Source organism: Aegilops tauschii, chromosome 3 (genome assembly GCF_002575655.3).
Source record: "Aegilops tauschii subsp. strangulata cultivar AL8/78 chromosome 3, Aet v6.0, whole genome shotgun sequence".
Taxonomy (NCBI): Eukaryota; Viridiplantae; Streptophyta; class Magnoliopsida; order Poales; family Poaceae; genus Aegilops; species Aegilops tauschii.
This window is the reverse complement of record NC_053037.3, coordinates 583211589-583232479: the sequence shown is the minus strand read 5'-3', so window position 1 is coordinate 583232479 and position 20891 is coordinate 583211589. Positions and strand designations below refer to the sequence as shown.

The following is a 20891-nucleotide window of genomic DNA, read 5'->3' as shown; positions in this document are numbered from 1 at the left end:
GATCATCATTTTAACGCTTCTCGTGCCCAGGCTAAACTAAACGCAGAATTTCACTTCCCACATTTTCCTTTTACAGAGAGGCCATCACAAGCCATCGGCTGTTCAACTTTGTTCCTTTCCTCAAAGGCTGAGACGTGCAACTCACAAAACTCCAAAAACATGTGCTGTAATGTCTTTGTTTCTTAGAGCTGAACCACACTGCACTTCAGGTATCAGTGCAAATGCTTTAGCCTAAGAAACAGAGTGGTATAAATATTTACAAACTCAGATAGCCACTAGTCCACCCACAGGCATTCTGCACACAAACACAATAGTATCATTACATCGGAGGGAGCAACAAAAGCTCTCTGCCAGCAATGGCGGAGGTTGGGGGCATGCCTGTGAGTGCTGTGGGGAAACAACTCGCTAGCAAGCTTATGAAGGAGGAGATTGCTCTGCTGTGGGGCTTCCAGGACGAAGTGGAAGGCTTGGAGGAGAAAATGAAAGATCTGGAGGCCGTGACGCATGATGCTGACGATAGGCTGCGCCGAGGAGAAATAGATGGGGCAGCAGTTGGGCGGTGGCTCACTAAATTTAAGTCCGTCGCCTACGAGGTTGAGGATGTCCTCAATGAGTTTGATGCCAATGAGCTCATCAAGAAGACCCAATCAAACCTACGGCGCATTTCACCATGCTCCACCTACGGCGCTCCTCCGACCACCGGCTGATTGTGTACTCCGATGCCGACTGGGCATCTAATGGAAGTCACGGTGTGTTCCATAATTCGAATGTCTCTGCCTGAAGCATGCAAAATACTATGGCCTTGAAGGAACTCTACATCTTGGACTGCTCACAAGATTTCTCACAACCGGACAGTTACGTTAAATAATGGTATGGAACTCCCAAAAGCTTAGTAATCTTTATTTCACTTAGCTACTTATGGCATCATTTGGACATGCTTTTACAATATTTGTGATGACTGCAGAATTCAAATGATGCATAGATAATTCACTTTTCATTGGTGTATACTTTGTTATTTGCATGCTCTGTTGCCTTGTATTAATTTTGCTTTTCTGTTAAGTAGATTTACACTGCAGTTTGGATCAATGCATTCTCTCTGTACTCTTTTTAGCTAGTCCTTTTCAATTTTATTTATTTTGCGCACAAGGACTTTGATTAATTGTTTGTATTGTTATTAAGCTGAGTTTGCCGCGAAGCTCTGGCAGTTGGGGACTATTGATTCAGAAGGGTAACAGGGGAACGATTTAGGAGAGGAAAAAGAAGGCTGGGATTGATGGCTGCAACATGGAGAGCTAAAAGAAACAAACAGCCAGAGGTTAGAAAGAGAAATCTGTAATGCTTTTGTCGTCGTCATTGGTTGTGGTTCATCAGTAGTTTCCTGGTGTGAGTGAATTCTGACGGTTTTGTATTCCAGGCGATTGGAACTCTGTGTCTGTGAAGCTGGAGTCCCGAGCATTATTTTTCTTTTATCTGGAGAAGACTGTAATGCTCTCGTGTCCTTTGTCAATACAATTCTGGGGCTCTCCTATAATGCCATGGGAAAGAGTGATAGGATTCAGAACCAGAGGCTTCCGCCATATACAGTATTTCGTTAATGGGGCAGCACCAGCGGGAGTCGAGATCCACCACCACGAGCTCTAGTTCATCTGTAAGTAATTTGCTCCTCTACTGCCCCCTTGCCAATTTAGTAATTTGCTCAAGTACGTTTTCCGCCGTGGATTCTGAGTATATTGCATGGTTTTGGAATCCACTCTGTTCATCGGTGGCTTATTCTGTTGTTTTTCTTCTATTGTTTTTATGTAGGTTGATCGGAGTGTAGGTCTGATCCAGTGGCAACAACCAGTGGAGGAGGCCTGAACAAGCCCACGTATATCTGAAAATCCAGTCATATTTGCTAACTTCCACATGTAAGCCTGCAGAAATGTACTACTCCCGCTATAACTTTTTATAGGACGTTTTCGAGTCCATGGCAGTGTCAAAAAATGTCTTATATTAAGTTACAGAGGGAGTACGATTTAGGATTGAAGGTTTAATAGGAAATAATTACTTGAACTGCAGCTGCATTGCGAGGAAGTTTTACTCATTGTTGGAGAGGGTAGGATGCGGTTGAAGAGTGAAGCCGGTAATAGCAGAGCATGGAGAGGCAAGTTAAATTTCTGCTGGCATTAGCACCTGCAAAGTTGTGATGAGGAAGGAAGGAACCTTGCGGGAGAAAGTTTCAGAACATCCACGCTTTTCTCTGCAAATTTTTAGTATCAATTGAACTCGACTGACTTTGTTCTGAAAAGATGCAACATAGTGAACTGTTGACCGCCACATTCCGTAGGTTCATAGTGAACTGCTGAACCTTCCAATATACTGAGCTTTGTTAACCAATAAATAGTTTGCGTTGTTCTGGCTAATTTCAATCTGTATGCTGAACTTTAAGTATCTTCTCGGCTTCAAAAGCAAAGATGGATAATTCTTCTCACAGTATGCTCTCTTTGGCAGCAACAGCTGAGGGTGAGCACCGTGGATTTTCAACATGGGAAGATGGAATGGAATACTGCTTCTGAAAAGCAGGTTGGTTGCAGGACTGAACTGCTAAGTGCTAACTGTTATAAGTATACGAACTTCCTTAGCACCCATCGATATTAAAACAACTATGTGCATTTTGCAGGATTGAAACCACCCGCTTCTCTATATGTTGGTTTGTACGGAGAGAGCAAGTGAAATCGTCAACACATTCTCATCAAGAGCTGATAAACAGGGACAGAGACTGGATAACTCATCGATGTTGCGACAACATTCTCTGCGCTTGTACAGGTGGGTAACCCCTTTCTTTCTTTTGCTTACGTATTGGTGCAACTCTAGTTTAGATTTCTGAGCTTTCTTCTTATCCCAGGTGGGATGGCACAACTGTTGGTCTGGTCAGCTAAGACAGCAGTCAGACTGAGTCGTGACGGGAGTCAAAGGCGAAGGTCAGAACTCTCTTGTCTTATGGAACAATGAATGACAGAATGAATAATCGTGATGGGAGTATGATACACATTGTTTTCGCTATTGTATTTCTGAGTGCCAGCTAGAGATGGCATCGGACCAATGTACAGTATTTGTGATGTACATGCTTGTTTTCATGGTGCACCCAGAATCGCTGTATGTGTGCCAATAAGATAGCTAATAATTGCTTGGCTTGTTTGCATATCTAATAAATGCTACATGTTCTTCACTTGATATTACCTTACTCTGCATTTGTCAGATTTTGCAACTAGGGTGCAGTTTGATCGCCATTTACCTTATTCCGCTATTCTCAACTTTATTGCTTAAATTCATTAGGTCGCAACATGGGTCGCCTGCATGATGATGTAATACAACAGGTCGCATCTCCCACCCTAAAACAAGGAAGCATCTCTCACATACTGAAGAAGGGGAATTCCGTGAGCCTGAAAGATTGACACCTAAGGTTTTGCACATGATATGCCCAATATGGCCTCGGTAAACCAACATTATTTGTCTAAGCTGGAATGATATGAAATACTGGTACTACAAATCATCCGGGAAACAGTATTATGCTTGTTGAAAAGATTCGCAAAGCCGCGGACATTACATACCCATGTTCAGAGGCCATGGTACTCTGCTCATGCTGAAATAGCTGCGGATAAAATACATTGTATATGTACAGTAGAATATATATGTCTTTTATTGGAGAGTAGGTTTCAGCGTGAACGATTACCCTGATAACCACTCATCCGAGTTGGAGATGCTCCCCTCCTGGTGGTACGTAGCATCATCTTGTGCTTCTGGGTCACTGGCATCATAGACAAACGACTTTCTATAAGATGCCATATTAATTGAGGATGAAACATTGAATTCTCATACCATAATTGAAAAGAGAACGGCAACAAAACTGAGGATGCCAGTGATTGCACACTGAATTACGAGTTGATTCAGTAATTTGCATACACTAACTTGCGAGCTGGTGCGGGCATACATGTACACTTACAAGTTGCTGAGCAACTCTGCAGAGAAAGCAGCAAAACATGATCTAGTACTGGTCACTGAGACTTGCAAATTATTACTGTCAACATTTCAGGGATCAGCTTAGCAGCATGTCCATTTATATGCAACTTCAAACGATATGCGCAGTATGTAACACATGCTGCTAAAGAGACTGACACGTAAATATGTTATACACCAAAATAACATGGGAAATCCAAACAAGGACTACAAATCAGTAAGGAGCAGTTGTACCTTTGGACAGTAACTTTCACATAGCACTGTGATCCATATGAGTGCATCAACACATGCTCGGAAAGACCCAAACAGGTGGCCTGAAATCAGAATCGGACAATGCGGCTCCCTCTAAGTTCTCAGAAACAAATTCCTCACAAGATCCATCGGCCAAGGAATACTCGATCCACTTTCTTTTGGCATCTGTGAAGTATAAGTAGTCCCTTCGAACTCCTGGATGATCTGGACCAAGGCAACTTGCAAAGTAATAACCTGAAAAGCATGTCATTCCTTTCGTCGGAACAACACGGCCTACAAAGTAAAAGTATGACAAGAACAATGTGCAGTCACCAAGGCTAGTAGTCCTTGTCCACTTCCCCTCCCTTGACTGCCACCGGAAAACATGAAACTCCTCTGGGCAGTCCCCAACAGCGCTAATAAGCAACAACTCATCGAGACACTCTGCGAGACAGAAATATGAACTCCCATGTGCAGCCTGTGTATCCAAATGATCTCCAAGAAACGTTAATTCCACTGTATTCTTGTCTGACAGATTGGCCACGGCGAGACGGTAACATAGGCCGCCGGCATCTTCAGATCTGACCAGCGCATGTAGGTTGCCCTTGAGAAAGATCAAATCCTCAAGCACGTACGGTTCAGTGCATGACGCCACGCGCCACTCAACATCCCCAAGACGACAGTACTGGACGGCACTGCCGACTGTTGGAACGAAGGCAAGGACGAGATCTCCAGAGAGGAGGAGGCGGCAGAAGGGTGTCGGTGGATAGGGGAGGCGAAATTGCTCGCCTGTGAGGAGGTGGACGAAGCTGATCTCATGGTGGCTGGGGCTGGCCATGGCGATGCGACAGCCGAAAGAGTAGAAGGCGGCAGGGTTAGGATCAAAATCATGGAGGGGGAGGCGGAAGCGCAGGCGACGACGGAGGGGGAGGTGGAACATGGCTCGAGATCCGGGGACAAGGAGGAGGTGGGGGGCTTGGGAGGCGAGGCTGGACGGCGACGGAGGGAGGAGATCCCGGTAGGTTGCACGGAGGGCGAAGAAATCCTGGAGGGTGGTCAGGCAACTCGCGATCTGGGGGGTGAGCTCAGGTAGGAAGTAGGGTGATGAGGTTGTTGCTACGGGATTTGGGGACGAGGTGGTGGAGGAGGAGGAGGCCATGATGGTGGTCGGCAGCGATAATTTTCTCCGGTGCGTTGCCGACTTCGTCATTTCACTCATTGGATCTGTTGCTGGGTGATGTGCTGGATTTGCGCGTGTTCTTCTAAGAGAGAATTCCTTATCAGACCCTTTCTTAAAATCTAATTGCCTTTTTGGCCCTAAAATTATCATTTTCCTTTTTTAATACCATAACTTCATTTTCTTCCTTCCTTGGCAGTAGTCCTTGACTCACACGTGGGCATACAAACCCAGAACACTTTCTCACATGGCCACTAATTCTTACCAAACTACAACTAGAGACCTGCTTAATTCTAATAGAGGTAAATGCACCGGTGGTACATAAAGTTGCTTAGGATGTGCAGTTTGGTGCCTAATGTTGCAAAATACGGAAAAGTGATGCCAAAACTTGTTTTTGCGAGCACATACGGTGCAAACAGATCTGCGGGTGTATCCTAACGCATGAGGGCCACTGTCAGCGGCTGGCGCGTAGTGTTTTACATATACCCCCTAAGTTTGTACTAGTCACAGGGTAAGAGCGTGAAACGGCGGGAGTACAGCAGGCTTCTACTAGTAGCTTTTTCATGTACTTATATCAAGAATCTGGTCGTAGCTTACTGGTAGCTAGCATGACTCTTCTCTGCCTAGGTCCTGGGTTCAAACCCTAGGCCACCCAAATTTTATATATCAGTTTTTTTTGTTGCAGAACTACATATAGTGCATCACACTTAGTGCACATACAGTTCAAATGTTTATAGTGAAAAATCATCTGTAAAACTGCAAGAACATACTGCTTACAGTAAAAATCATCCATAAACAAGTTATATTCATTTTGTAGAGGAAGATTGCATTATACTCCCTCCGTCCCATAATATAAGAGCATTTTTGACACTACACTAGTGTAAAAAACGCTCTTATATTATGGGACAGAGGGAGTACATAGCAACATCACAACCATCACAGATAGCAACAATATTGCATTAATAAAAGGACAAGGTTCGGTAGCACAAAAGGGAAGGTTCAGAAATGTAATACATAGTAATAGTAGTGCATTAGTTGAAATGCTTCAGTTGTTGCTCATCTACTTGAACTATAGTGAGAGAAAATGCTGCCAATCATCATCTAGAGGTGCATTCTGTGTGAACACAACCTCTTCCTCTGCTTGGACATAATTTGGTCCTCTTGAAGTTCCTGTTCCTGTAATATTAGCCATGTCATCTCCAAGAGGGAGGTTGTAGAAGCCAGGAGCTGCTGCTCTTGCTCGTCTAGCATTAGTTGCTCTTTCTCATGTTGGTCTTCAGCAAAATCAAATGGAAAAGTTACAGCCTTTAAACCCCCTACTGAACCCTAGAACAAATCTGGTATTTTGCCCATCGAATCCATACTGGATGAACACCTACTCAACTCACATCACTCGCAACATGGAAGATACATGTAAAATCAGATTTCCATGGCACGATCTTTTTGCCCTAACCACAAGGGCAGAGAGGGGTAAGAGACAGCACATACAACATATACGGAGGAGGAAAAAGAACTCGCCATAGTGTGCTGCAGCTTCGCCGGGCCGCCGATGGCGAGGCTCCCCTATCATCGCTGCCACCCACTATGCTCGGCCGTCGCCACGTCCGTCACCGCCTCGAGTTGATCGGGGAGAGAAGGAAAGAAAGAAGGGATGCGAGGAGGCGAGCGTTCTGAGTCGATCCTGGGACCAAATCGCAAAAATGAAACGACAGCCGTCTCCCGCCGTTTCAGGGTTTTTTCCCACGATTGGTTACAAAGTTAGGGGGTATCTGTAAAACGACACGCGCCAACCGTTGACAGTGGCCCCATGCGTCAAGATATGCCCGCAAGTCTGATTTGCACCGTACGTGCTCGAAAAAACAAGTTTTGGCACCACTTTTCCGTATTTTACAACATTAGACACCAAACTGCACATCCTAAACAACTTTATGTACCACTGGTGCATTTACCTCATTCTAATACTTGCCAAGACTAACTCACGTGTTGTTTGGATTACCCAACACGCAGCCGTCGGCGGAGGTTGAAGACGAGGTTGCTGTGCTCGGCTTGGTCTGGATCTGGGAGGAACCTTCGGCGAAGAGAGGGCTGGAGAAGGAGAAAGCTGGAGGTAGGGAGCTGGAGAAGGTTTCTGACACGGCTAGGTAGCGACGATCATGCTCGGGACGCGACATTGACGGCGCGGCTCTGTGGTGCTCGAATTCGAGGCACTAGTAGAAAAAGGGCCTTTAGTCCCGGTTCATAAGGGCCTTAACCGGGACTAAAGGGTCGTTACTAAAGGCCCTTCACGTGGCCGCTGCTTGGAGGTCCACCTTTAGTCCCGGTTGATAACACGAACCGGTACTAAAGGAAATTTTATGATTTTCTTTTTTGAATTTTTTTTGAAATTTTATTTTTATTTTTTTTTATTTTCAAATTTCAGAATTATTTTAACCTCTAATCTCTAATCACCCCTCATCACTGCTCAATTTAACCTCTAATCTCTAATCACCCCTCATCATTCCAAATCATCTAACTTCCCGGACGGTCACTCATCCTCTCACTACTCCAGCAGCACGCTTAACTTCCGAGTTCTATTCTCCCTCGTTTCCAAGTCTGCACTTGTTGTTTTCCTGACAATAGTAATTAAGATGTCAATCCTATTAACCCTCAGGAATTTAGCTTGAGCATGAAGTCACACATTTCACTGTTTGAGTTTGAAACTATTGTTTAAAAAACAATAATTATTTAGTAACACTAATATTTCTTGAATAAGTAGTTTGACCACAGTTTGACCAGATTTGACCAAAATTCAAAAAAACTGAAATAATTATTTAGTAACACTAATATTTCTTGAATAATTAGTTTGACCATTGTTTGACCACAGTTTGACCATAATTTGACCAGATTTCACCAAAATTCAAAAAAACTGAAATAATTATTTAGTAACACTAATATTCTTGAATAATTATTTAGTAACACTAATACTTCTTGAATAAGTAGTTTGACCATAGTTTGACCAGATTTAACAAAAATTAAAAAAACTGAAATTTGAGCATAACTTTTTTTCCTTTTAGAATTTGAGGATTCTAAAAATTTGCAAACAGGCCATAGGCCGTCAAAATCAGATGCGGATTTTCGTGCTGAACATTTTGATATATTATACGTTTTTTTCTGACATCGTATGCAAAAGTTATAGCCGTTTTACATTTTCCCTACATTTTTTGCAAAACATGTTCAAATTTAAGTTTTTTAAATTTTCCTAACTAGTACATGTAGTAACATAACTACATCTGGAAGGAGTTTAATGTTTGAAGTTTTTATCATTTTCTTTTGCTTTTCACAAAACTGAAAAGGCGATCCACAGGGGGCGGGGGGGGGGGGGGGGTAGATTTTGAAAATGGGACCTTTAGTATCGGTTCGTGGCACCAACCGGTACTAATGCCTCAAACCCCAGTAGTACCGGTTGGTGGCTCGAACCGGGACTAAAGGTCTAACCTTTAGTATCGGTTGGTGCCACGAACCGGTACTAATGGGCATCACACCCTTTAGTCCCCGTTCGTGGCACCAACCGGGACTAAAGGTCCCATTTGAACCGGGACTAATGCCTGTACGATGCCCTAGCCGCTCGAACCGGGACTAATGCTCACATTAGTCCCGGTTCGTAATGCAACCGGGATTAATGCTTTTTTCTGGCCAAACCAAAGGCCTGTTTTCTACTAGTGGCGCGAGGATATGCCCGGCGAAGGGCGCAACTGGCCAAGGGAGGTACTACACGGTCGCCACACAACTGGCTGCCTGCGCTGGCGGGAGGAGGACGATGACTGGCAAATGGCCTGGATGGGCCATGGGCTGCACTGGTAAGTCGGTCATGTACAATGCACAGTAATAGTTGTTTCTATTTTTCCTTCTATCTGGCTGTTGTTTGAATTATTTTATGTGGCTCCATTGGACCGATCAAAGTGCACACGTAAAGTATCAATATTTTTTAATTCATATTCTAATTTATATGAATATAAATTCAATTCAAATACAATATGGATTAATTCCAAAGTTCAAAAGTAATTCCTATGAAAGTCCCATACAATTAGGGTGTGACCCGCATAATTTAATCTGGGCTCATGCCTAATTCTTAGGGTTTTAGAAAGGCTTTCTGGAGTTTTTGGGAAAAAAACTTAGGGTTTTGCCCTTTGAATAATTTGAGGCTTTGAAATTCCCCGAATTCAAATTCCTTTAAATCTAAACACGATGCATGAATATACTATAATGAACTTATTATATTATCATATTCTAGGGCTATGACAACCGTCGTCACCATAATGAGGGGAGATGGTGTGCGGCTCATATGAGAGATAGGAGATGGGGCACTAGTAGAAAAAGGCCCATTTGTCCCGGTTCGTAAGGCCCATTTGTCCTGGTTGGGGAACCGGGACTAAAGGGTCGGTACTAAAGCCCTATACCTTTAGTCCCGGTTCTTACACCAACCGGGACAGATGGGCCTCCACGTGGCCGCTGCGGTGAGCCCAGGCAGGAGGGCCTTTGGTCCCGGTTGGTAGCACCAACCGGGACCAAAAGACATCCACGCGCCAGCAGCTGGCAGGAGCTGATGTTTTTGTTTTTTGAAAGGGGGTGGATTTTGGGGGTTTTGGGGGGGGGTTAATTTAGGTGTTTCATATATTGTGTTAGCTAGCTAATTAATAGAGTGAAGTGTCCTCTCTTATCTCCGTGCTTGGTCGACGCTACGTACTATACGTATAGAGAGGACTCGACACGCTAGCTAGTAAGCAAATGAAGGAAACAGAAGATCGTCATGAACATATGCATACAGAGAGAAGTGATATCGACCTCTCCTTCTCCGAGAGATTGGTCGAACAACAAGTTTTCGTATATCTATCCGACGCTACTGGCTACATATATATAATATAAGATCTCTTACAATATAATCCCCTAATTATATATGAACTCAGGGTCCACATGGTATTCTCCGTCTTTATCGATCACATGGTCAAGAAAGAATGTCGCCAATTCCTCTTGAATTGCTCGCATGCGATCTGGTGCTAGGAGCTCATCCCGCATCCGAAACATCTAATTTAAAGAAAGGGGTCAATACATATATATGAATGAATGAAACTCAACACAAATTATGGTAATAAAATAAAATTATGAATATTATTGCTTACGCACTTCATATTGTTTGTTAGAGTAGCCCCGCTCACAGGTCGTGTGGCGGATGAACTCGCAAACATAGTATCCACAGTAATTATTCCCGGCTTCCTGCCACAACCACTGTACAAGAAATAGAGGCCAATCAAACTGATAAGCAAGCATGCTAAATGGTATTGGTGAAACTAGTGCTTGAATCACTAGGAGATGCACGGAACTAGCTAGTAGTACTTACTTTCAGGTGTGTAAATCGCAGCTTCCTCGGCAGTCCCGGAGCTTTTGAGGTGAATTTTTTCCAAACCCTGCCAGACAAAGAAAACAATTACTTGATATCAAGAAATGAACAAAGTTGCCGATATGGTGCGATAATGATCGATTTAACTTACTTCTCGAGCATTTCAGTCATGTCCGCATACTCCTGGGGATCTTTTCGTCTAGAGTCTAAGACGGTTACTAGTCCTTGCTCAAGTTTAATCACTAGGAGAATATAGTGGAACATGCGCACGCATGCATAACTCATCAATTACATTACTATAACCTCGACTAATAAGGGAAACTGAATATGCACAAGACAGTAACACTCACTAGAAGTTGTAAGGAAAGAGTATTATATCTTTGTTTTGATTTACTACCAACGATCGTAGCAAGTTGGCCTCGGTATCTTTGGCTTGAAATTCAACCGTAAATTGATCTATGAGATTTGTGTTAATGAACCCAATATTACCGATTTGTCTTTTCTTCAATTCGGCGATCTTCAATCTGCATAATATAGTGAGGGTAATTATATATACATGCAATGAAAGAGCTGAGCTATATATAGAGACTTAATGACAGAAGTAGTACTTACAGACAGTAGCAAGTGACCATTAATTTATCGAGGGCCTTTTGATTGAAAAACTGGAAGAACTCCCTAAATGGAACATACAACAGTTCAATAACAACGAGGTAATGCTCCTCTTAACTCTCAGCGTCAAAGTATTCATCCCCCAAGACTCTCTGCAGGTTTTCATGTACCAATCATGAAATCTTCGCATCATCGTTCTTAGAGATCTTTCATCTTTGACGAGAGGCTTCCCGTAATGGTATTTGTGTTCGTCCACCTCCAAGAAATCATAATGTACATCGTCGGGCAGGTAATCTCCAAGATTGGTATTCGGCAAAATCTCCGGATGATTAGCGACGATATCGCTAGACACCTTGAGCGGGGGGCACGATTGGTTCGCTTGTTCGCCAAGCTGGGCAATTTTTCCCCAGCTAGTCATTCTGCTCACCTTTGATCACTGATAGTACTTCCCGACCACTCCGCTTCGATATATGACCTTTCAATAATGCGATCATAGTTGAATTGCGGCGGAGAAGGTGGTGCTCGCTTCAGGGCATCGACAGTGCACTTTGCTTTCACCAGATCTATCTTCTCCTCAGGAGGTGGATGTTTCTTTGCTTTCACCCCTTGAAAGTAGTCCCTCACTTCGGCTTCCACGATCTTCTTGTTTTCCTCCACGGTCATCTCATATGGTAACTTCTCTAGAGGCTTGAGAGATGGACCGAATCTGTATTGCCTCCCGCCTCTGGCTGTACTGCTAGACGCGGGAGCAGACGGAGCGGCTGCGGCTGTCTTCTTTCCTTGCTTACGAGGCGAAGGAGAAGGACTACGACGCGCGGGAGAAGCCGGAGCGGCGGCGGGTCTCTTCCGCCCATGCTGACGAGGCGGAGAAGGAGGAGGCTGGCTGCTCGGGCGCGCCGGCGCAGGCGGAGAAGGAGGCGCAGTGCCGCCATGCGCCGGAGAAGGAGGCTGAGTGCCCTAATCACTCGCCGGAGGAGGAGGCGGAGGAGGAGGCGGAGTGCCCTGACTCGCCGGAGGAGGAGGAGGAGGCGGAGGCGTCCAGTTCGGAAGGTTGATGAGCTCCTTCCGCCATAGGCATGGAGTCTTCAGAGCAGAACACAGCCGAGTCTCCCCTTCACCGGTAGGGTGGTCAAGCTCGAGGTCCTCAAATCCCTCCATTATTTCGTCCACCGTCACCCTAGCGTATCCTTCTGGAATTGGACGGCAGTGAAAAGTTGCGTCGGGTTCAGGAGGTCGAACAGAGCCGATAGCTGCCTTGACTTTGAAGTTCTGCCATTGCGTCATAAGGTGGCAATGTTGAGACTCCGTGATACCATCCACGGGGTAGCTAGCAGGAACCGTGAAGACAGGCTCCAGCTGAAGCAGCTCGGTGGAAGCCACGCTGCTTCTCTGCTGAGATGGCGGGGTAGCTTCGGCAGGTCGCTTGGTGCGAACTGCTTCTCATTCCTCTAGCCCTTGTACCCTTGCGTGCAGCGCCTGGATTTGGGTCTGCTTCACTTTCTTCCTCCTATCCTGGCATTTGTAACCGCCTGCGTTCAGAAACCCAGCCTTTCCATAGAACGGAGCCTGGCGTGCCTCGTGTCCGTCCAGGGTGCTCAGGATTCCCGAGGTCCATTGTGAGCTCGTTGTTCTCTCTGTGTGGAACGAACGTCCCTTGCTGCACCGCATCGATATACTGCTGAAGCTTCTTGACGGGTATGTTAAGTTGGTCGTTCGTCCAAACGCACTTCCCTGATATAGGATCCAAGGTTTCGCCAACACCGAAGAACCAAGTCCGGCAATGGTATGGCCAGTTCAATGTCTCTGGCTCGAGCCCTTTATCAAGGAGGTCATTCTCAGCCTTGGCCCACAATGGCCGGGCTTTGAGGTAGCCACCTGACCCCGTGCGATGGTGAAGCTGCTTCTTCGCAACATTTTTCTTGTTTGTCGCTGACATCTTCTTACTCTTGTCCGATGTCTTGTGGGACACAAATGCGGGCCAGTGATCTCTGATCTTCTCATACCGGCCGGTGAATTCTGGTGTCTTTTCTTGGTCGACAAACGATGTTTTCAACTCATTCTTCCACCTTCTGAATAGTTCTGCCATCTTCTTAAGAGCATGAGACTTGATCAATTGCTCTTTAATTGGCTTCTCCGGATCCTCCTCTGGCGGTAGGGTGAAATTTGCTTTCAACGCGGTCCAAAGATCATCTTTCTGCATATCGTTGACATAAGATACCTTGGGGTCTTCCTTCTTAGGCTTAAACCATTGGTGGATGTTGATCGGGATCTTTTCCCTAACAAGAACCCCGCACTGAGCAGAAAATGCTTCCTTGGTCCGGATGGGTTCAATCGGTTGGCCATCGCGCGCGATTGTTGTGATCTCAAACCTTTCATCCGAGCGCAACTTTTTCTTCGGGCCTCGTTTCTTTACCGAAGTTGTGCTCGATCCGGAGGGCTAGAAAAAAGAAGAAAGACGAGAGTTAATTAATATGTGTACATACCAAAACAATGAATGCATCAATTAGCTAGTCAGCACATGCTTAATTAATATATATACCTGGCCGGACTCTGTTCGGTCACCGGAGCCGTCATCACGGTCTCCTTCTTGCACCGGCATTCGGTCACCGGAGCCATCATAATCATGTATTTCCTCATCCATTGTTCGATCACCGTAGCCTGCTTCTTCATCCTGTCCTTCCAGACCATCATTGTCGTTAAGATAAGACAAGACATCACCTCCGGCTAAGATTATGTCCCCCAACACCTCTTCTGCTGCCTCGTCTCGTCTGTGCTCCATTGTTTCTGCAAATATTACAACATGGCAATTATTATACAAACATGACAGCAGGTGGATATATTAGTGGCAAACGTAGACCTAGCTACCTAATCACAACAAGGAATCGTATTAGTGGCCTCGACGCTTCTCTAGGGTTTGGGGTGGCCTCGGCAACGCTTCAAGGGTTCGTGGTGGCCTCGACGACAACGCTCTTATAACCTTGTAAATTTGGGTGGCTTCAAGGGTTCGGAGAGCTTCGTACCATCATGCCCCGGTTACTTCCGGCTAATGATGAAGCCATGGATTTCTTCAATACTTTGACACTAGGCAACCCGTCGACCCCTCGGCGATCCTCGACTCTCAACCCTCGACCGCTCGGCGATCCACGACCCTCTACCCTAGTTCCCGACCCTCGACCCACTCATGTCACGTTTGTCTAGTGTTAAAGGATTCAACAAAACCCCTCGGCGTTCCTTGACCCTCGACCCCTCGACGACCCTCGCCCCTCGAACCCTCGACGACCCTCGACCCCTCGGTGACCCTCGACCCTCTACCTTAGTTCCTGACCCTTGACTGCTTGGCGATCCTCGACACCCTTATTCTCGACAAAAAAGAAGAAGAAAAAAAAGAGGAGAAGAAGAAGGAATAGAGGAGTTTCTACTTCTTATTTTTTCCGACGTCCCCCTCATGTCATGTCCAACGTCCCCCCTCATGTAATGTCCGACGGCCCCCTCACTTTAACAAAAAAAACTACCTTACAAAAAAGACTTGCTTCGCCGCGGGTGCTCGGTGCGATGTGGACTCGGTGGAAACACTTTATGAAAATGCGGTGGTGGCCAGGCCGGGCGGTTTTCTTTTCCTTCTTCATTTTTTCCTTTATCTTTTCTTATATGTTTGTTTTCGTTTTCACTCTACATTTTCGTACATATGAAAAAAATGAAGTTTCTATACAAAAGTGCACAATTTTTATGAACAAATTACAACATCTAAATTAACTACACATCTAAACTTAATTCGGAAAATGCATCTAAACTCAGCAAAATTCATCACAATGAACATCAAAATGAACTCTAAATAAAATATAAAGACAAAATCATCATCATCCATCTATAGAGGGTGGCCGGGGACGAGGAGAATGAGCTCACTGGGGGCGGCTCGAGCTCACTCTGCTGGGGGCGGCGACGAGGAGGCAGGGCACGGCGACGGCGACGAGGAAGCAGGGCACGGTGACGGCGACGGCGGGGAAGGGGCGCGGCGACGGGCGACGAGGAGGCGTACGGGGCAGGGCGCGCGTCGATGGCGCGTCAGGTCAGGGCAGAGGGGCGCGACAAGCGGCGTCGTCGGGGGCAGGGCGCGGCGAGGGCGTCGGCGACGACTAGCTCGGGCAGCCTGCTGGCGTCGTGGATGGATTCGCCTCCGTCGGGGGGAGAGGAGGAGAGATCGAAGTGGGGATGGGCGGTTCTGAAATTTTCCTAAGTCCTACTTATATAGCAAAGGCTTTAGTCCCGGTTCGTGGCACCAACTGGGACCAATGCCCCCCTTTAGTCCCGGTTGGTGCCACCAACCGGGACCAAAGGTCTCTTTTCAGCAGCCCAAAGGGCGGGAAACAGAGATCTTTGGTCCCGGTTGGTGGCACCAACCGGGACTAAAGGGGGGCATTGGTCCCGGTTGGTGCCACGAACCGATACCAATGCCCCCCTTTAGTCCCGGTTGGTGCGACCAACCGGGACCAATGGCCTTGTACTGGCGCGGTGCCGTAGGATGTTTAGTCCCACCTCGCTAGTTGAGGAGCTCCAGCACCTGTTTATAAGCGTTGATGTGCCAGCCCATTCGAACTCCTCACTATTGCAGGCCTTCTGGCCTAAACTTGTCACCGTTCTGCCTGTGGGCCTGCTGGGCCTGCTGCGGGCCTGAATCCTGACCCAATGGGGTTTCTAGTCGTATTCAGGCTGTAGTGGCCCAGTAGGTGGCATTTGTTTTATTTTTTTCTAGTTTTTTTGTTTTCTTTGTTGCTTTATTTTTTATTTTGTTTCTACTTACAACAAAATACTTATTGTTGCTATTTTTATTTATTTTATTAAATTTTATTTTGTTTCTACTTATGACTTTTATAAAAGTTTATTTTATTTTATTTTGTTTCCACTTATTTATTTTATTAAAGTTTATTTTATTTTATTTCTACTTATTTGAACTCCAGAATTTTTGTGTGTTTCAAAATGCACCATTCAAAGCCACGTCATCAATTTTCAACCCTTTCTGACTTCATTTGTTATTTTTCATGCATTTACTGATTTTGAGCTATAAGACCCTGAAATTCAAAAGCATTTCAAATGAACTCTGAAAAGGTTGAAAGTTGGCATGGTATCATAATTTCACCCACATAGCATGTGCAAAAAAGTTGAGAGGGTTACGGCAAAAAATAGATGCACTTCGTGTACAAAATGGACAATCTCTTTCGAAGTATCAGGGTTTCATACGGAAACTCATTTGTTACAAAGAGATTTCATTTTTTTGAACTTATTTGAACTCCAGACTTTTGTGTGTGTTCAAAATGCACCATTCAAAGCCACACCATCAATTTTCAACCCTTTCTGACTTCATTTGTTATTTTTCATGCATTTACTGATTTTTTGAGCTAAATGACCCTGAAATTGAAAAGCACTACAAATGAACTCTGAAAAGGTTGAAAGTTGGCATGGTATCATCATTTCACCCTGAAACAAAGTACATACATAGTTCTCATTGAACAACATATAGCTCTCCAGAGCATCTAGTTAAACCATACATTGAAACTATGTAAAACCTTTCAATGCAACAACAAATGCGATCATAATCACAACCAAGGTAACAATTGATCCAACGACATAATGATACCAAGCCTCGGTATGAATTACATATTTTCTAATCTTCCTAATCTTCAACCGCATTGCATCCATCTTGATCTTGTGATTATCGACGACATCCGCAACATGTAACTCCAGTATCATCTTCTCCTCCTCAATTTTTTTATTTTTTCCTTCAAGTAATTGTTTTATTCTTCAACTAAATCTAACCTCTCGACAATAGGGTCGGTTGGAATTTCCGGTTCAACTACCTCCTACATAAATAAAATCTATGTCACATTGGTCGGCATAATTGTCATAAACAATAAATGAACCAAATAGTTATAAAAAGATAATATATACCACATCCGAATCACAGACAGGACGAGGGCCGACGCGGGCGGATACCAAAACCATCGCACTATATAATAACAAGCAATAATAAAAGTAAGAAAATTAGACAAGTATCTATCTAAAGTAAGAATATTTTTTCTTTCAGAAAGAAGATAAGAACAAGAGGCTCACCACGGTGGTGCCAGCGACGAGATCGGCGCAGGCGATCGACGGCGGTGAAGACGGGGATGGGACATGACGGACCGCTAAACCTATGAAATCTCGGGGAAAATGGAGCTTGGAGGTCGAGCTTCGAGAGGAGAAAGCTTAACTAGTGTGGCTCGGGCATTTCATTGAACACCTCATGTGCATAGGAGGTGAGCTAGAGCACCCAAATGCCCTCCCCTCGTCGGCCAGAAAAAACAGAGCACTGTGGAGTGCTCTGCTGCGGCGATGGGGTATATATAGGCAACTCATTTGTCCCGGTTCGTGGCTGGAACCGGGACTAAAGTCCCGCCTTCTGTCCCGGTTCGAGCCACGAACCAGGACCAATGGATATGGGCCAGGAGCGAGGCCCATTGGTCCCAGTTCGTGCCAGGAACCGGGACAAATGGGTCCAGACGAACCGGGACCAATACCCACGAGGCCCCGGCCGGCCCCTTGGGCTCACGAACCGGGACGTATGCCCCCCATGGGTCCCGGTTCATGACTGAACCGGGACTAATGGGCTGGCCAGGCCCGAACCAAAGCCCTGTTTTCTACTGGTGGGGTTGCGTCCCTCGATGGGAGAGGGTGAATGGGAGGTGGGGGTATGGACCGAACCGGAGGCGATGCCCTCCAAATTTAGATCCAGTGGGGTGCACGGGAGGAGCTGGAGGAGGAGGAGAAAAACCAAACTCGAAAGTTGGGAGGGTTGGGCGAAGATGATGGTCAACACAAGTGAAATACGTGGAAGGCGAAACACCGAACCTTAGATAGAAAACTTTTCTTGTGGGAAGTTTTTAGATAATATTTGGCGGTATGTTAGCACGTAATTTACCTGCATATATTAATGTGATTATGTACTTAAATAAGATTTTATTTGATAAATCAATAAGAAGTGGAGGAGTTGAGGCGTCAGGGAAAACCAACGAAAAATCCAAAGATGGAAGAAAAAAATCTAAATAGAGAGGGGAAGTGAATAATATAAGGTTTTACGAAAGAGGAGCAGATGAGGACATGGAGTTTCTTAACTCGAGCTCAAATGAGCTTGGGTGAACAGTAAATCGAGGAAAATTTTAAAAATGTGTTTTTTGGCAAACATTGAAAAACGGCTTTAGTGCTTGCAAAATTTCTTCATGTAAAGACATTTGTGAAAGACGTGGGAAAAAAACAAAATCGATGTTTCAAAAATGATATTTTCAAAAGCATTTTGGAGTGCCGATTTCATTTTTCCATGACTTCCACGAATGTGCTTTCATTATGAAACTTTGCAAGCATTGAAAAAAAAGATAAAGGGAATAGAGTTCTTTTCTTTTCTTTCCTTGAATTGGAGTCTAAAAGTTGGTACACACAATACTGCATCGTCCTTTCCGTTTAAAGTGTCTATCTAAAAAAATCGTTTATTATTGCCTCTAGGGCATAGTTTATTATTGCCCTAGAGGCAAATTTCCAACAACACCTCCTCGAAGGGCGGCACCACCTCCTTGCCTTATCCATGGCCGACACCACCTCCTTGCCCTTGTTCTCCGTCTCGATCTGCATTATGATCAACACAAAGTTCAAAGGTTGATCAGCGTTCAATCCTATTGTCCAAAGCCCCTATATTTACCTACCCAAAGGCTTACTACTTACCTACCACCACACTCAATTAACCCTCTCTATCTCTCACTCTCACTCCTTTTGCACCTCTCCATCGCCATGAACCCCATCCCCAGCCCCTGCCCCTGGGGCATTGGATGGAGGGCTTTCTTCCTCGGGTGCTCGCTTGGACACCGCACCAAGTTTGAGGGAAACACCATGGAGGTATGCACCATTTCATTCCTTTTTTTCTTGAAGTTATTTCTTTCCTTTTCATCTGTGGAGTTTATATGGAAGGAGGCTATCTTTTTTGTTTTGGAAAGGAAGGAGGCTATCCTTACGAAAGGAACCGTGGAAGCTTTCCATATTTTGTTTCACCAACGTTAAAGATAAACGTGTCAGATGAAATCTGTTAATTTTTTTTCCTTTTCATTTGTGGAGTTTTTACGGAAAGAGGCTAACCTAAGGCTAAGCTTTTTTAAGGAACCAAGGACGCTTTCCTTGTTTTGTTTCACCAACGTTGAATGTCTCTGTCTAAAAAAAATGTTGAATGTGTCAGGTGATTTTTTATGGGACCATCTGTGTTACTAAGTTCTCCTTTTATCTTAGACGTAAATTCTATAATCCAACAGTGTAATTAATTTTGATGCGTGGATTAATGGGAAGGCTTGAAAGGTGCCTCCAATTAGTGAATATATATAAGGTGTATTATTTCTAGAACGGTGACCAAGGCACGTAAATATATATAATTTAGGACAATATTACCCTTGTCTAATTCATTTATTAGTGGCAAATAAATCATTTAACTTAGGAAAGGAAGAGATACACGTAATCGGGAGAGAAACTTTCCTTTTTTTCTCAACAAGTAGAGATACATGCAATCGGGGGAAAGATACTTTCCTTTTTTTCTAGAGGGTCATAAACGGAATTACGAGGAATTAGAAGAAATGCACCTTACATTGTGGAATTTTACAAAAAATAAATACACATTATATAAGGGAACGGAGGGAGTATATAGTAAAGCTAAACTAAGCATGAGTGTAGAATAGTTTATTTTACACCACAGTAACGGTATGTATAAAATATAGTAACACAGTGTATAAAATATAGTAATTTTTTTAAATGTAGTAAATTACATACCTAGGTAGTGAAAAAATGTTTTCTAAATTACTACATTTTATACAAAGTTTTACTAGATTTTGTATATAGTGTTACTAGGGGTGTAGAATAAGCTATTCTAGCTCACGCTTAGAATAGAGTCAGGTGGTGAGTGTGCTATACTGTTAGCTAGTACCTGACACCTGTGTAAATTATCGCAATGCATGCAGCAATGGCCAGCTTAGTTTAAATGGCTGGCGTGACTTGCATTGTTGCACGGTCAAACTCACATGCACCCATCGATAAAGATACACAATCTCTTAAAAAACAAAAAGGCAGGCATTAGACGATAATCATTATACTTGTCTGCATAAGACAGGCAATAGACATTACAAAAAAAAGTAGCAGCATTACAAGCATATAACTATTCAGAATTGCATAGCTCGGGCGGAGAACCCCCAACAAGTTTTATTTTTCTATGCAGCAACACTCCGGAAGAGCTGCCCCCTTACAGATGTTCATGAAGAAACCCATGCCACTACTCTCGCACATAGCTTTGCATCTAGTGTCATCGTAACATGGATCTGGCGTCTTGCACACCACGCGACGCGGTTTATTAGATTCTGAAAAGAAATAAAAGATATACACATTTATCAAAAAATATGGGTTTATATAGGTTACTTGAGGTTTGCTTCTGTAAACTACCTTAGAAAA

At 44.4% G+C, this 20891-nt stretch overlaps 1 protein-coding gene across 1 annotated transcript; it reads right to left on the bottom strand.

Annotated features, from left to right (window-relative positions):
• Positions 1-3650: 3650 nt before the first annotated feature.
• On the bottom strand, positions 3651-5460 carry LOC120962021 (uncharacterized). The gene is made up of 2 exons (XM_073511188.1): positions 4231-5460; positions 3651-3787 (listed from the first exon to the last, which is right to left on the bottom strand). The coding sequence occupies exon 1, from the start codon at positions 5444-5446 to the stop codon at positions 4277-4279; it is 1170 nt and encodes a 389-aa protein (XP_073367289.1). The 5' UTR covers positions 5447-5460; the 3' UTR covers positions 3651-3787; positions 4231-4276.
• Between the last annotated feature and the right edge of the window lie 15431 nt (positions 5461-20891).

Coding starts and splice junctions, on each gene's coding strand:
- LOC120962021 (XM_073511188.1), bottom strand. CDS start 5,446: ATGAGTGAAATGACGAAGTCGGCAACGCACCGGAGAAAATTATCGCTG.